Source organism: Cebus imitator, unplaced genomic scaffold (genome assembly GCF_001604975.1).
Source record: "Cebus imitator isolate Cc_AM_T3 unplaced genomic scaffold, Cebus_imitator-1.0 Scaffold26, whole genome shotgun sequence".
In the NCBI taxonomy this organism is placed as follows: domain Eukaryota; kingdom Metazoa; phylum Chordata; class Mammalia; order Primates; family Cebidae; genus Cebus; species Cebus imitator.
This window is the reverse complement of record NW_016107341.1, coordinates 10,666,128-10,680,665: the sequence shown is the minus strand read 5'-3', so window position 1 is coordinate 10,680,665 and position 14,538 is coordinate 10,666,128. Positions and strand designations below refer to the sequence as shown.

Here is a 14,538-nt window from a genome sequence, read left to right as displayed (position 1 = left end):
ACAAAACACAATACTATCATAATGAACAGAACCTAAACTGTCATATTATTTGTATCCCATGTCATTTTTATTTCTATGAAAGAAAAGTGGATGTATCAAGGAGGCATGCATGCCTATTCTCAGAATGGCATAAACCTACCTTTCAAACTGCCTTCAACCATTTCTATGAGGAGAAAAATTTGCCTTGAGGGTGTCTAGTCCTTGTTTCAGGAAAAGAATTAGCACTCTTCTTAAAAACCCATGCAGGCATGAATTGCTGGAAGGCAAAAGTTAAATTTCCTCCAACTCAGTGAACCATCCCTTGGTTGGTATTCAACATGGTACAAAATAATGGCACAAGGCTTGGATGTTTTAAAAAAAAAAAATACAAAATCCATGTTTAAATTACTCTTTTCCATCCATTTGTTGGACATTACATACACACAAAAAACTGTATTAAAAGTTCTCAGGTGCAAAATGGTCAAATTTTGTTGCCTCTACATATATAGTCCATTTATATTCAAAGAATAACTATGAGCTTCCATCTAATTTTATTCACATCACCTTTGTGTCCTTTTAGAGTCCTTTTGACTTTAAAACTTCCTAATTGTTTTTGCTTTATGCAGTTTCATAATGAGTCCACCAAAACCCCTATTTAGTGAAAGCAATGTTGTGTGCTTGAAATTTTAAGTTTATGTTTAAAAAACAGATCCTTTTGAATACGACTGGCTTAGGAGAACAGATGCTGACATTCACCAAGAGGGTGGCAGTGGGAAATTTTCAAAATAAGATTTCAGTGGAAGGAAACCACAGTGAAACCAGCCCCTTCAGCCCATTTATCATAGTGCTTGCAGTTTCTGTGTCAAGGCAGGTGAACAATAATAAATATCCAACTAAGGTGGTTCATTTGTATTCAGAACATTTGAATAAATAAGAAGTTCAAAAAAATCCTTGTAGGCTTTTGTTCAAAGGATAAGTCCAGCCATTTCCCTCAGCTCGGCAGTCTGAAAGTTCAAAAGGTAAGAAGTGCTTCTTGCCAAGACTAAACTCTGACAAGTATTTGAAAATAAAGTTTAATTATGGACCGGCATTTTGGGGGCAGCTTAATATAGTTGGAGTTTGGGACTGGGTGCAGTGGCTCACACCTGTAATCCCAGCATTTTGAGAGGCCAAGGAGGGCAGATCACTTGAGGTCAGGAGTTTGAGAACAGCCTGGCCAATGTGGTGAAACCCCATCTGTACTAAAAATACAAAAATTAACCAGGTGTGGTGGTGGGCACCTGTAATCTCAGCTACTCGGGAGGCTGAGGCAGGAGAATTGCTTGAACCCAGAGGCAGAGGTTACAGTGAGCTGAGATCGTGCCACTGCACTTCAGTCTGGGTAACAAAGCAAAATGGAACAATGAAATTAGGATTAAATATATGTAGGAACTGTACTCTGTCTGCTTTACTATCCACTAAATTTCAGAAGTCTAACAAATTTATTATTCTCCCACCACCCATCCTCAACTCTAGTATTTTAACTTCTGATTTCTGCTTTTCAAACAGAAAACTATTCAGAATTTAGTTCCTATGATAATTGAAAATTGGGAAGAGCTACAGGGCACAAAAATAAGTGCACATGTCATCTCTGTATCCTGCCTCTCTAAAATAAATGTATGTTCTTTGAACTGAGTTTTATACATGATAAAATACATTAAAATATTTCTGGATAGCTACCTAAACATGTAGATTATTCCTTGGGAGCTAATTTATCAGCAACATGATAGGACAATTCAAAAGGAAAATTATTTTTTACTTAAAAATAAGAAATAAAAGACGTCAAACTAAAAATACATCAGATTTTGCCACTTTTTCTCTTAAAAATCATATGTTTAGGCTCTCTGTTTCTGATTAGATAGAAACCTTAGTTTGGCTCCTAAGGACTTTTACAACAAATTACCTACAACAAACATTTACTGAGCATCTACTGTGTGTGAATACTATATGAGTGCCTTAAAAAGGTACAAAAAAAGAAAGTGACATGGACATTGGCCTCTACGAGCTCACAGCCTATAGAGGAAATAGATACACTTTTAAATAACTCCAGCTGTGATAACTATAATAATGGAAATTCAATCAAAATTATGGAAGAGAAAGTCAGAAAGAAAAATTTAAAAGATTAGTCATTTACCATGAGATCTAGCAATTTCACTACCCTTCTACCCAAGAGAATTTAAAATGTATTCAAGCAATTACCTGTACACAGATATTCATAGCATCACTATTCACAATAGCCAAAAAATGGAAACAACCAAATGTTCATCAGCTAATGAATGGGTAATTAAAGCTAGTACATCCATACAATGGAATATTGTTCAGTCATAAAAGACATGAAATTCTGATATTTGCTACACCATGAATCAACCTTGAAAACATTATGCTAAGTAAATGAACCCAGACACAAAACGTTACCTGTTCTCTTCCCATTTATATGAAATATCCAGAATAGGTAAATCCATAGAGACAGAAATGACTCGTGGTTGTCAGGGAGGGAGAGATGGGGAAAACTATTTAATGGGTATGGGGTTTCCTTTTGGAGTGGTAAAAATGTCTTGGAACCAGAGAGAGGTGATGGTTGGAAAATACTATGAATGTGCTGAATGCCACTGACCTGTATACTTTAAATGGTTAATGGTTAATTTTATGATGTGTGAATTTTACCTCAGTTTAAAAAAAAAAAAAAAAAGTTAGTATACAGAGTGTATTAAATAGATAGTAGGCATCAGGCGTGGTGGCTCACTCTTGTAATCCCAGCACTTTGGGAGACCAAAGTGGGTGGATTGCCTGAAGTCAGGAATTCGAGACCAGCCTGGCCAACATAGTGAAATCCTATCTCTACTAAAAATACAAAAATTAGCCAGGTGTGGTGGCGGGTGCCTGTAATCCCAGCCACTAGGGAGGCTGAGGCAGGTGAATCACTTGAACCCAGGAGGTGGAGGTTGTAATGAGCCAGGGTCACACCACTGCATTCCAGCTACAGAGTGAGACTCTGTCTCAAANAAAAAAAAAAAAAAAAAAATAGAGAGATAGATAATTGATAGATAGATAGATGATAGATAGATAGATGAGAGAGAGAGAGAGAAAGAGAGAGAGAAAGAGTAGGGCTGGAGAAATCTTCACCAAGGAAGTCAGTATTGAAAAAGATGGGAAGATGAAGTGAAATGTTGACATTCTGATGGGACTGGGAAAGGCTTACAAGAAACAAGAACTTTACCGGCAGAATCCTAGAGATTGAAAAATGGAGTTTTATTCCTGAAATGGCAGGTGTTTTGTATTTCTTGGGTGTTGAGCATAGGTAGAAGTTGCCTATCGTTAATTGATCAGATGTGTTTACTTTGCAGCTATATTGTTCTGTTAATTAGCTTTTGAAAGACTTGTACCTCTTTTCTAGATCTGTTCGTTTCAGATGGTATCAGGGATTTTACCCTGCCGGCTCTCAGCCAGTGACATGGGCCATTGATAATGTCTACATCGGCCCCCAGTGTGAGGAGATGTGTAATGGACAGGGGAGCTGTGTCAATGGAACCAAATGTATATGTGACCCCGGCTACTCAGGTCCAACCTGTAAAATAAGCACCAAAAATCCTGATTTTCTCAAAGATGACTTCGAAGGTAGCCTTTTCTTATAAATTCTGTGTAGTCTTGTGAAAGAACTTCTATGTTAAGTACAATTTTTGATAGATAACTAATCAGTAAGTTTCCTTCTGATATCTCATAATTATCATTTCAATTGTGAACATCCAAGAATTCATTTAGCTCTGAATTTATAGGGTTCCGTTTTGGAAACAGTGGTCAACGAGAGAGAACAAGACGTTAAGTAAGAAAAACTAAGGCTATGTTTACCACTTTTTCTACCATATGTAATTTCTGACTAATGATAATTTTAGAAAATATTTATAGAGAGTTAATCTTGGATGGAAGACTTTCTAGAAACATAAGTTCCTGTTATTGCTTTACCACAAACTGCTTAAATAGCCTCTCATCACTTTCTCTAGTTTAGTTTTACACCTAGAATTCAGCATCATTATGTGTGAAGACAATATTACAATATAGTAAAATGCATGTAATGTAATTATTAGAAAAAAGCATTTAAATTGTATATGCCCTTTGATCAAGCTGTGGAAAAACATCTCCATAAAAGAAAGTCTTAAATATAATAGCTATCTATATTAGGATCATGGGGTTAAAAGATTTTCTTTCTTTTTGCCGAGTTTTTGTATAATTGTTATAATATATGTATGGTTTTACAATACATTTTAAAACTAGATCTAGATATATCCATACAGTGGAACATTGTTCAGCCATAAAAAGGGGTGAAATACTGATACATGCTACAACATAGATGAAATTCAAAAACCTGCTAAATAAAAGAAGCCAGACACAAAAGGCCACATATGATGTCAGTTCATCTTTATGAAATACTCAGAATAAGTAAATTCGTAAAGATGGAAAGCAGAGTAGCATTTGCCAGGGGCTGGAGGAGGGGGAAATGAGGGAACGGTGACAGTTTAATGGGCACAGTCTTGGGTTTATGAAAAAGTTCTGGAACTAGGTAGTAGTGATGGCTGCACAGCAGAGTGTATATATTAAATGCCACTGAATTGTTTACTTCGAAATGGTTAAAATGGTAAATCTTATATGTATTTTACCACAACGAAAAAATGAATAAACTAAATCTGAGTATGTTGACAGATTTAAGAGCTGGTTTTTACAGATTTACAAGAGAAAAACAAACAAGCCCATTCAAAAGTGGGCAAAGGATATGAACAGATACTTTACAAAGGAAGACATATATCAGGCCAACAAACATATGAAAAGATGCTCATCATCACTGGTCATCAGAGAAATGCAAATCAAAACTACACTGAGATACCCCCATCTCACGCCAGTTAGAATGGCGATCATTAAAAAATCTGGAGACAACAAATGCTGGAGAGGATGTGGAGAAATAGAAACACTTTTACACTGTTGGTGGGAGTGTAAATTAGTTCAACCATTGTGGAAGACAGTGTGGCGATTCCTCAAGGACCTAGAAATAGAAACTCCATTTGACCCAGCAATCCCATTACTGGGTATATATCCAAAGGATTATAAATCGTTCTACTATAAGGACACATGCACATGAATGTTCATTGCAGCACTGTTTACAATAGCAAAGACCTGGAACCAACCCAAATGCCCATCGATGATAGACTGGACAGGGAAAATGTGGCACATATACACTATGGAATATTATGCAGCCATCAAAAACAATGAGTTTGTGTCCTTTGTAGGGACATAGATGAACCTGGAAAGCATCATTCTCAGCAAACTGACACAAGAGCAGAAGATCAAACACCGCATGTTCTCACTCATAGGCGGGTGTTGAACAATGAGACACAGGGAGGGGAGCACTACACACTTGGGTCTGTTGGGGGGAAATAGGGGAGGGTCAGTGGGGTGTGGGGAGATGGGGAGAGATGGCATGGGGAGAAATGCCAGATATAGGTGATGGGGAGGAAGGCAGCAAATCACACTGCCACATGTGTACCTATGCAACAATCTTGCATGTTCTTCACATGTACCCCAAAACCTAAAATGCAATAAAATAAATTTAAAAAAAAAAAGAAAGAAAAAAGAGCTGGTTTTTAAAGATGTTATTTTATTTTATTTTATTTGTTTAGATGGAGTTTTGCTCTTTCACCCAGGCTAGAGTGAAGTGGCCCGATCTCGGCTCACTGCAACCTCCGCCTCCCAGTTCAAGCGATTCTTCTGCCTCAACTTCCCAAGTAGCTGGGATTACAGGCACCTGCCACCATGCCCAGCTAATTTTTGTATTTTTAGTAGAGACAATGTTTCACCATGTCAGCTGAGCTGGTGTTGAACTCCTGACCTCAGGTGATCCACCCACCTCAGCTTCCCAAAGTGCTGTGATTACAGGCATGAGCCACTGTGCCTTAAAGACATTATTTAATAGGCAATAATAAATGGTACTGAAATTTATTCCATAAAAAATGTTTTTAAAATATTATATTGACCCTACCTGATACTGTCCTTACATTAGAAAAGACATAGTGAAGAGACTGGTGGAAAGGCCACACAGCCCCCACCTTGGTTATGGCCTGAACCACTCTCTAACCAGTGTCTTTTTTTCTCAGTGTGAATGAGCAGAAAGGAGGGATCCATCTTGCTTGACCATAGATATTCAAGAAAATACCCCCTCCTCCTATCACAAGAATCTTTAAATTATATCAGCCAAGGCTAAATGATTCAAACAAGCTGAAGTTGAAAAGGCCTCTTATCTCAAAACATATGACTTTAATATTTATGACTTCATATTTTGAAACTATGTAATGCATTTACCATATTCCTTTTAAAAATATAATATACTCACTATAGTTGGGGTCATAGGTAAACCATATTTTCCAATTTTTTCAGGTCAGCTAGAATCTGATAGATTCTTATTAATGAGTGGTGGGAAACCATCTCGAAAGTGTGGAATCCTTTCTAGTGGAAACAACCTCTTTTTCAATGAAGATGGCTTGCGCATGTTGATGACACGAGACCTGGATTTGTCCCATGCTAGGTAATCATTTTTAGATGCTCTTGAAAAACCACATCGTAATATATAATAGTAGAACATAATCAAATCAGAAAGAAGCAGAGAGATTTCAAGGACAAGGCCTTCCATTAAAAATACTGAACTTCTCTCTTTATCAGTGCCATCAGGACAGTTTACATAATTTCTATTCAAAAACTGAGCGACATTCTTCAATAACTTAACCAGAAAGGAAACATACCTAAACAGACAAAAGTTAACATCTGGTGTTTTATAAGATTGAGATTAGGAAATGACAATGTTTAACTTATTTTAACTTCAATAAAATAATATTGTGTCTTCTTTACCTTTCTATTTAGCATGCTATTAGCACTTGCACTGTATAGAAATTATTTACACTTATACCATGCTTAGTAGAAAGCTTAGTTGAAATGCAATATATCTTCAGATTATTCACAGTTAATTTTATCTCCACTAGCAATCTAAGTTAAAAACATTTGAAGGGCAGCCTTATTCTTTACAAGCATCTTTCCAGTGATTCACACACACATTCTAAGCAGTCATTTTCTAAATTGAACACAGTCACTCAGAAACAAACATTTTAAACTGGCTCACAGGATTATGTCCTGTCAAGATGTGTATCCCTTGATCATTTGATGAGCCAAAAACTTAACAAGGAAGATAAAAAAGATGGTTTTACATGTGTAAAATGGAACCCTGACCTAATTTTGCAAGTGAACAAAGAAATCATGTTTCTTGTCTTTTGAAATATTTCAGAGTATTTTAAAATACATCTTAACATATTTATCCCTCCTTTCCCCTAAATGTTTCATTTATTGATTATGAATTTGAACATGTTTCATAGAAAATACAGTTCTGTGAGATAATAATTATACAGTTATAAAAACAGCATTTTATCATTATCCCACTTTATTGCATGTAGTTTAATTTGATGTTTCCTACTTCAGAATTTTATTAGCAGCTGAGTTTTCTAACTTAGAAATTATTAGGTCTTCCAGAATAAGTAATTCTCTCATGGTTTATCTGTCACTAAGTTAATACAAAGATTTTCTCAATACAAGTAGATGTATGCTAAAAGTATTTCTCTGTAAATAATTATTGTTTTTATAAATGTAAACGTCACTAGGCACTAGCCATGTATGTTTTCATTATTCCAATGTTAAAAGCTCCATTATTTAGCTCATCTCAGTAGCATGCTGTGTAGGATTTGCATATATTGACCTGAAAATGCTCCATGTAAAATCCCAATTTTTTCAGGGTCATGAGGTAAATGAATGGGGTGGGGAAGAGAACTCATGAAGAATGAATGGTTTTATATATGGTATTGATAATATTTTTATTATACATCTTAATATATTTCCTGTGTCTGGCATGCATACATTAGTGGGTATGTGTGTGGGGTTACACATGAAATTTATTCTACATTGCCAGCTAGCATCGTGGCCAGACCAGAAAGCAGCAGCTTGCCTGCCAAAGATAACATGTGAGCTAGTTTTCATTGGCACCCCAGCTGGTTGCTGCCGCTCTGTCCACCTCCCTGCCAGCTGGGAATGCTGCCACTGGCTGGCTGCCACCATTCTCAGTGGCCAGTATCATCCATCCCCAGACCCAACAACAGTCAGAGCCTGGCACAGCCACCACCACCACCACCCCCCCACACTCATGCTCCCTGCCCCAGCACAAAAGAGAGAATAGAGGCCCAGGCTTGACATATCTCTTCCAAAACATGCCTGGCCTTTCACAAAGAAGTGCTGCAACCAGTGAATTTAAATGTGCCTCCCAAAGCCAATAATATGAGATCTGAAAAATGACTGGTGAAACCTTGGAAGAGATAATCTGCCAGTTTTGTGGCATGAACTATGTTAATTACATTCTTCCAGTTTCAAACTTTCAGTTTCAAAGTTTAAGGAGTTAAACTTACCTTTGAATCCCTCCCACCTTTTTATGGAAGAGCCAAAGGGTGCGCTGAATGCTCAGGTCCCTCAGGCTCTCCTCTGAAGAGAGTGGCTAGACACAAATATGGGTGCAGAATTGCCTTTTTTCAGATTTCACATTTAATTAACTCCCTTTTGCATTAAAAAGGGAAATCAGACTTTGAAGTGATTGCTTCAGACACTCATTAAATCACCATATGTATTAAGGCCATGAGTTCCCCTGCATTACCCCATGTGCTTGTCTTTTGTTAAGCATGTAGATTTCTTGTGGAAGTGAAAGTCTTCAGTAATGTTTACAAATGTCAGATTTGTGCAGTTCTTCATGAGATTGGGATGTGGTAAAGGCGTTCCTGACCCCAGGAGCCAACCTGTGCTTCTACAATATTCTCTCAACGGTGGCCTCTCATGGAGTCTTCTTCAGGAGTTCCTTTTCAGCAATTCCAGCAATGTGGGCAGGTACATTGCCCTGGAGATACCCTTGAAAGCCCGTTCTGGTTCTACTCGCCTTCGCTGGTGGCAGCCATCTGAGAATGGGCACTTCTACAGCCCCTGGGTTATTGATCAGGTCAGTCCCTTCAGGATTAGCTAGTTTAATTGTCATCACTTGAGCTGAATGTGGCCTTGGAAGGCATTTAGTTGAAACTTAGAACTGACAGTTGAGTGACTTGCCCAAGGGCACACAGCTAGATTAAATATGGCATTTAGCTTCCTTTCATTCTCTGTTCCTTCAGTTGCCTAAGCTTATAAAAATATACAACACAACAGAAGGCCTAGGTCCTGCTCATAGAGGATTCTGCCATATGGATAGAGACTTTATCAAGCGTGATACAAGGTTATAATTCTCTGAAAAGGAAAATGTGCAAATTAGCATTGGTGCCACATGTGGTAGTTCTCAAATCCTCTTTCCTACCCTTTGAAGAAAAAAATAAATAAATGTCCCCCATATCCTTATAGACTGCTCCAAAGGATCATTATACATAATAAAATGTGTATCAAATAGGACTCAAAGAACCTGTTAACAAACCGTAGAGTTCATGCAAAGAATTGGAACTGAAATGCCTTAGGGTACAGCTGTCCTTAAATAGAAATTGTACATGGAAAATAATCACACAGAAGCCAAATTTTGCTTCCCAACTGGGGTACATGTCATTTCCAAAGGCACGGTTTGGCCAATGTAGGCTGTGAATGGTTTTGTCAATCCTTTGATTTGTTTTCTGTAGCTTCTTGCCAGATGGGCAAGCAGACGTAAATAAGAGCATTCTGAAAGGCCCCTCACATTCTGCTGGCTGTCCAGTGCCAGTTCTGAGCAGGCTGACGGGTCAAAACAAACAAACAAAAAAGGTAGAACGTTCCATATCTGAAAACTAAATGGAAAATTTGGGTTTTTTTTAAAATACATTTCAGATTCTTATTGGAGGAAATATTTCTGGTAATACGGTCTTGGAAGATGATTTCACAACCCTAGATAGTAGGAAATGGCTGCTTCACCCAGGAGGCACCAAGATGCCTGTGTGTGGCTCTACTGGTGATGCCCTGGTCTTCATCGAAAAGGCCAGCACCCGTTATGTGGTCAGCACAGACATTGCCGTGAATGAGGATTCATTCCTACAGATAGACTTCGCTGCCTCCTGCTCAGTCACAGACTCTTGTTATGGTGAGTATGCCATCCGCAGATAGAGCGACAGTCATATATGCATGAGCTTCTGTGGCTCCCTCTGTCGTAGGACTACTCTGCCTCTCTGATAGCTCTGTAAGTAAAACACAAGTGCACATTTAGTCAAACCACACTGTGTTCTTGAAAATATTGCATGTATTGATAAATTAAGTTTTAAAAGTTGGTTTTTGAAAGCAACAGAATGTGAGTTTATTTTTTAAGCATATATACATGAAGACTTCTTTTATAAAGTAACCTAAATAATAATAGTTTGTAAATCCAGGTTTTTTAGTATCAGACTTGCAGAATAAAGGATACACTTGTGGTATTTTTCCATTAAGGACTCTCATCACATTGAGAATGCCAGGAATAAGTGATATGATTTATTCATATATATGACTTATTAATATATATATTCACAGATTGTAATTCTGTTAGATTAAACCAGTTATTATCTCCTCTCCATATCCTCCAAAATGATGAAATTTTGTTGTTCCCATTTTGCCTATATTTTTTTGCTATTGTGGATCATAGCACATTCCAGACCACCATCATTGTGACCAATTTGCATTCCCTGTAATGTGTATGTGTGTGCATACACTCACACATACCATGCACCCACACTCACAGACCCATCTTAGGAGAGATAAAAGCTGGCATCATTGCACACTTCGACTCTTTACCTGAACTTACAAACCTGTCAGAATTCTCAGTCTCCTGGCCTTTCACATCCTCATATAACTCTTCTTCCAAGAGACACAAACTAGAATGTTCACAAGGGCCTCTTTTGGTTTTAGATTCCGGGTAGTGGGGGAGGCAGAACTGTGAGGAATTTAGTTATTTTCAAGGTTCCGTAAAATTCACAATTTGTAATATTCTCATTAGTCTAAACTTAACAGAAGGAATGCCAGAGATAACTCTTTCTACCTCAGACACAGTCCAGATTAGATTAGTCAATGGGGATGGAATTGGGAAAAATAAAGATGGAAAAGTAGCAGGTGCATACCCTCTCTTCAGTAGGTACAGACTAGCTGATGGGATACCTCAAAAAGAGTCAGGTAAATCAAGTATTCCATGGAGTGCTGATACAAAGTGTAATGACAACTCAAGGGAGCAAGAGATGACAAATGGTTGGCCAATTTAAGGAGTTAGGGAACATTTCACAAAGGAGCTAAGTCTTAAGTGAACCTTGATGGTTGAAGTAGATTTTAAGGATGGGTGGAGAAAAAAGGACCCCCCAACTAGGTTGGAAGCAGAAACAAAGAAGCAGATGTGGAGTTCTCCTGAGAGGAGACCAGCCTCAACAGGTCTGGTATGCATCTAATGGAGAAGAGCACAGTGTGTTGATTTTGAAAACAGTCTAGTCTCTTACACCCTTATTCACATGGAAAGTGGAGAAGAGCCCAGAGAAGTAAGTTATCACATGGTCAGCCTGCAGCAGCACCAGGAACAAAATTCTGCCCTTGTAAGCCCAGTCATGTGTACTTTCTACACAGGCTGGTGCAGCCTCCTGAGAGAGGTTAAAATGAATGTCAATATGAAAGAGGAAAGTGGCTGAGTGGAATTGACAACAAATTAAGAAGGGCCTTAAAAGGCAGGCTTGGGGATTTGTGCTTGATAAGGTCACGAACAGGAGAGTACAAGTTCAGAGGAGTGATATGATATGTTTCAGGGAGATTAGCTCTAGAGCCAATGAAGGTGGGTAGAGAAGAATTCCGGTAAAGAAGCCACAGTGGTCATCTTTGCAGGAAGCAATGTAGACTTTCACTGTGTGGCATGAAGAGACATGAAGTGGATAACATTGATATGAGATAATGCAAAAAAAAGCAGCAGATCTCAGGACTGGGTTGAACATAGAGGGTAGAGACAGAAAAGTAAAATTTCTAAAAAACTTCTAAATTGTGTTTTTTCTTAACAACGTCTGATGCCAAAGTCTAAAATAACTTCTAAATTTTTGACCCAGAAAACTAGTGTAAAAGTATTGCCATTGATAAAATTTGGTAGTTACTAGTAGATGTTTGTTAATGAGGGAAAGTGGTGAGTTTTTCTTAATTCAGGTGAAAGGACTTCTAAGTAAAGATATCCTTTAGTGAAGAAGACATACAGTGTAGAAAGCTGGAACTGTGTCTATACTGCTTATCACAGCGCACCCAGCATCCAGCACAGTGCCAGGCTTGGTAGACACAAACTCTATTTCCAGATGTGAAATTGGGAAGTTTGGGGCACAGAGGTGATAACTGCATCAAGAGTGTACTTGTAGAACAGATGACCAGAAACAGGGTCTGGAAGAATGTCCATAGCTGTACAGGTTAGCAAAGGAGTCAGAATAAAAGACAGGAGACTCAGAATAATGGCCCTCAAAAAAAAAAAAAAAACATTTAGCGAATCAGGGAGTAATCAATAATGTCCCATGCTGTTAGGAGGCAAGCACAATGAAGACTGAGACCAGGCCATTGTATTTACCTAGAAACCTTAGGGCAGCATGTGGGCTCACACTGGCTGCATGGGAGAATCACCTGTGAAGCTTTAAAGCTCCCGACACCTTGGCCATGCCCCAAAAGAGTTCAAAACAGAATCTCTGGGAGGGAGACTCAAGTATCAGTTGTTTCTAAAGGTATCCAGGTGATTTCAGTGTGCAGCCAAGACTGAGAACCACAGCCTTAGAGAAAGCCATTTCCGAAGGGAGGCGGGGACTTAGGCAGTTTGTAAAGTGAATAGGGAAAGAGAAATATAAGACAGGGGTTATAGGTTGAATGTTCTAGAAGAAGAAAAAGGAAAGAAATCACTATCTTTCCTTAGACCCACAACCTGATGACATACATTGGCACATATTCCACAGCCTTCAAGTCGTTCCTTACACCCCTCCAGTCTCCATAGTTTATATATATTCTGTAACACAGCAGAGCAAGATATATAAGCAAAAGAGAGTTTACAATTTCTAAGGAGCTTCATCCATACTAGGGGCAAAATTGACATTAGTTGGTCAGGATTCCTATAAAGTGGTACAAATTTGAGAAGTCTGATCAATTTTTTAACTGATCACTAATTATTAAAATATGTAATGTGTTCTTTATTAGTATGTTAACCATTAAATAAACAATATATTAATTTATAAGTATACTATATTAAGTTATATACCATTTAAATATGTTTGTGATATATGTTCTATCACTATATTAAATTACAAATATATCATAGCAATTATATGCAGCTACTTATATACTGTAACTGTATGTGAAGCAATACTTTCGTCATGATGATTGTTCCAAAAGCTTCTCATTATAAGAAGTGATTCAGGAAATTTTACTTTATGTTTCACTTGATCATATCCCCTTAAAAGTTATTTCAACAGGGATATTTAAAAATGCAATAAAATAAATAAATGGAAAACAAAAAATAATAATAACTAGTAATATACAGAGAGAAAAATTAAACGAGGAAGCATTTCAGAGTAGGAAATATAAATATAGGGAAAAAATCACACTGACATTTGAATGAAACTAAAACATACGGAAACATGATAAGCAATTTTGGTTCCTTGGTCTGCAGACATGTTTACATCCAAAATAATATTTCCTGTTTCAGCTATTGAATTGGAATACTCAGTAGATCTTGGATTGTCGTGGCACCCATTGGTAAGGGACTGTCTCCCTACCAATGTAGAATGCAGTCGCTATCATCTGCAGCGGATCCTGGTGTCAGACACTTTCAACAAGTGGACCAGAATCACTCTGCCTCTCCCTCCTTATACCAGGTACAGATGCTTCCACATGTTCACCACATGCTTCTACTTATAGTGAGCCCAAATGTGATAAAATTTGGCATGTCAAGTTTAATGAGATATGTGAGGTTTTGTTACTTGCTGATGGTGTTGCTCTGCATGAATTACTAAGGTTGTTATGAGTAAAATAGAAACCAGTTTTTATCTTGACATTATTCCGTGTTTTCCCGTAAGCCAGGCCTTTACTGACTTTTAACTCTAATATTTTTAAAGAATGAACTGCAAAAGAAAACAGTGGCTGCATCACTTGGCTTCTCCAACTTAACTCAGAGATGCCCAGACAATTTATTTAAAATAGGCCCATTCAGAATAGACTTAAACAGAGTCTGTTTTCTGCTAGTGACACTGCTGTAAATATAAGAGTGAGTGATGTCCTATAAATGAATGTAGCAGATAAATGTATTTTAAAATTATGTCTGCTTTTAATTTTTTTTTTTTCCTTTGGGACGGAATTTCGCTCTTGTTACCCAGGCTGGAGTGCAATGGTGCGATCTCGGCTCACCGCAATCTCCGCCTCCTGGGTTCAGGCAATTCTCCTGCCTCAGCCTCCTGAGTAGCTGGGATTACAGGCACACGCCACCATGCCCAG

The 14,538-nt window shown here is 37.9% G+C and overlaps 1 protein-coding gene across 1 annotated transcript in view; it reads left to right on the top strand.

The window, feature by feature from the left end:
* RELN (reelin) overlaps nt 1–14,538 on the top strand; it is a 288,489-nt gene that overhangs the window by 210,282 nt on the left and 63,669 nt on the right. Inside the window, exons 38-42 of the mRNA XM_017523146.1 lie at nt 3,413–3,633; nt 6,439–6,586; nt 8,821–9,079; nt 9,919–10,168; nt 13,754–13,922. Of these exons, the coding sequence (XP_017378635.1) occupies nt 3,413–3,633; nt 6,439–6,586; nt 8,821–9,079; nt 9,919–10,168; nt 13,754–13,922 (1,047 nt within the window). The remainder of the gene's footprint in view (nt 1–3,412; nt 3,634–6,438; nt 6,587–8,820; nt 9,080–9,918; nt 10,169–13,753; nt 13,923–14,538) is intronic.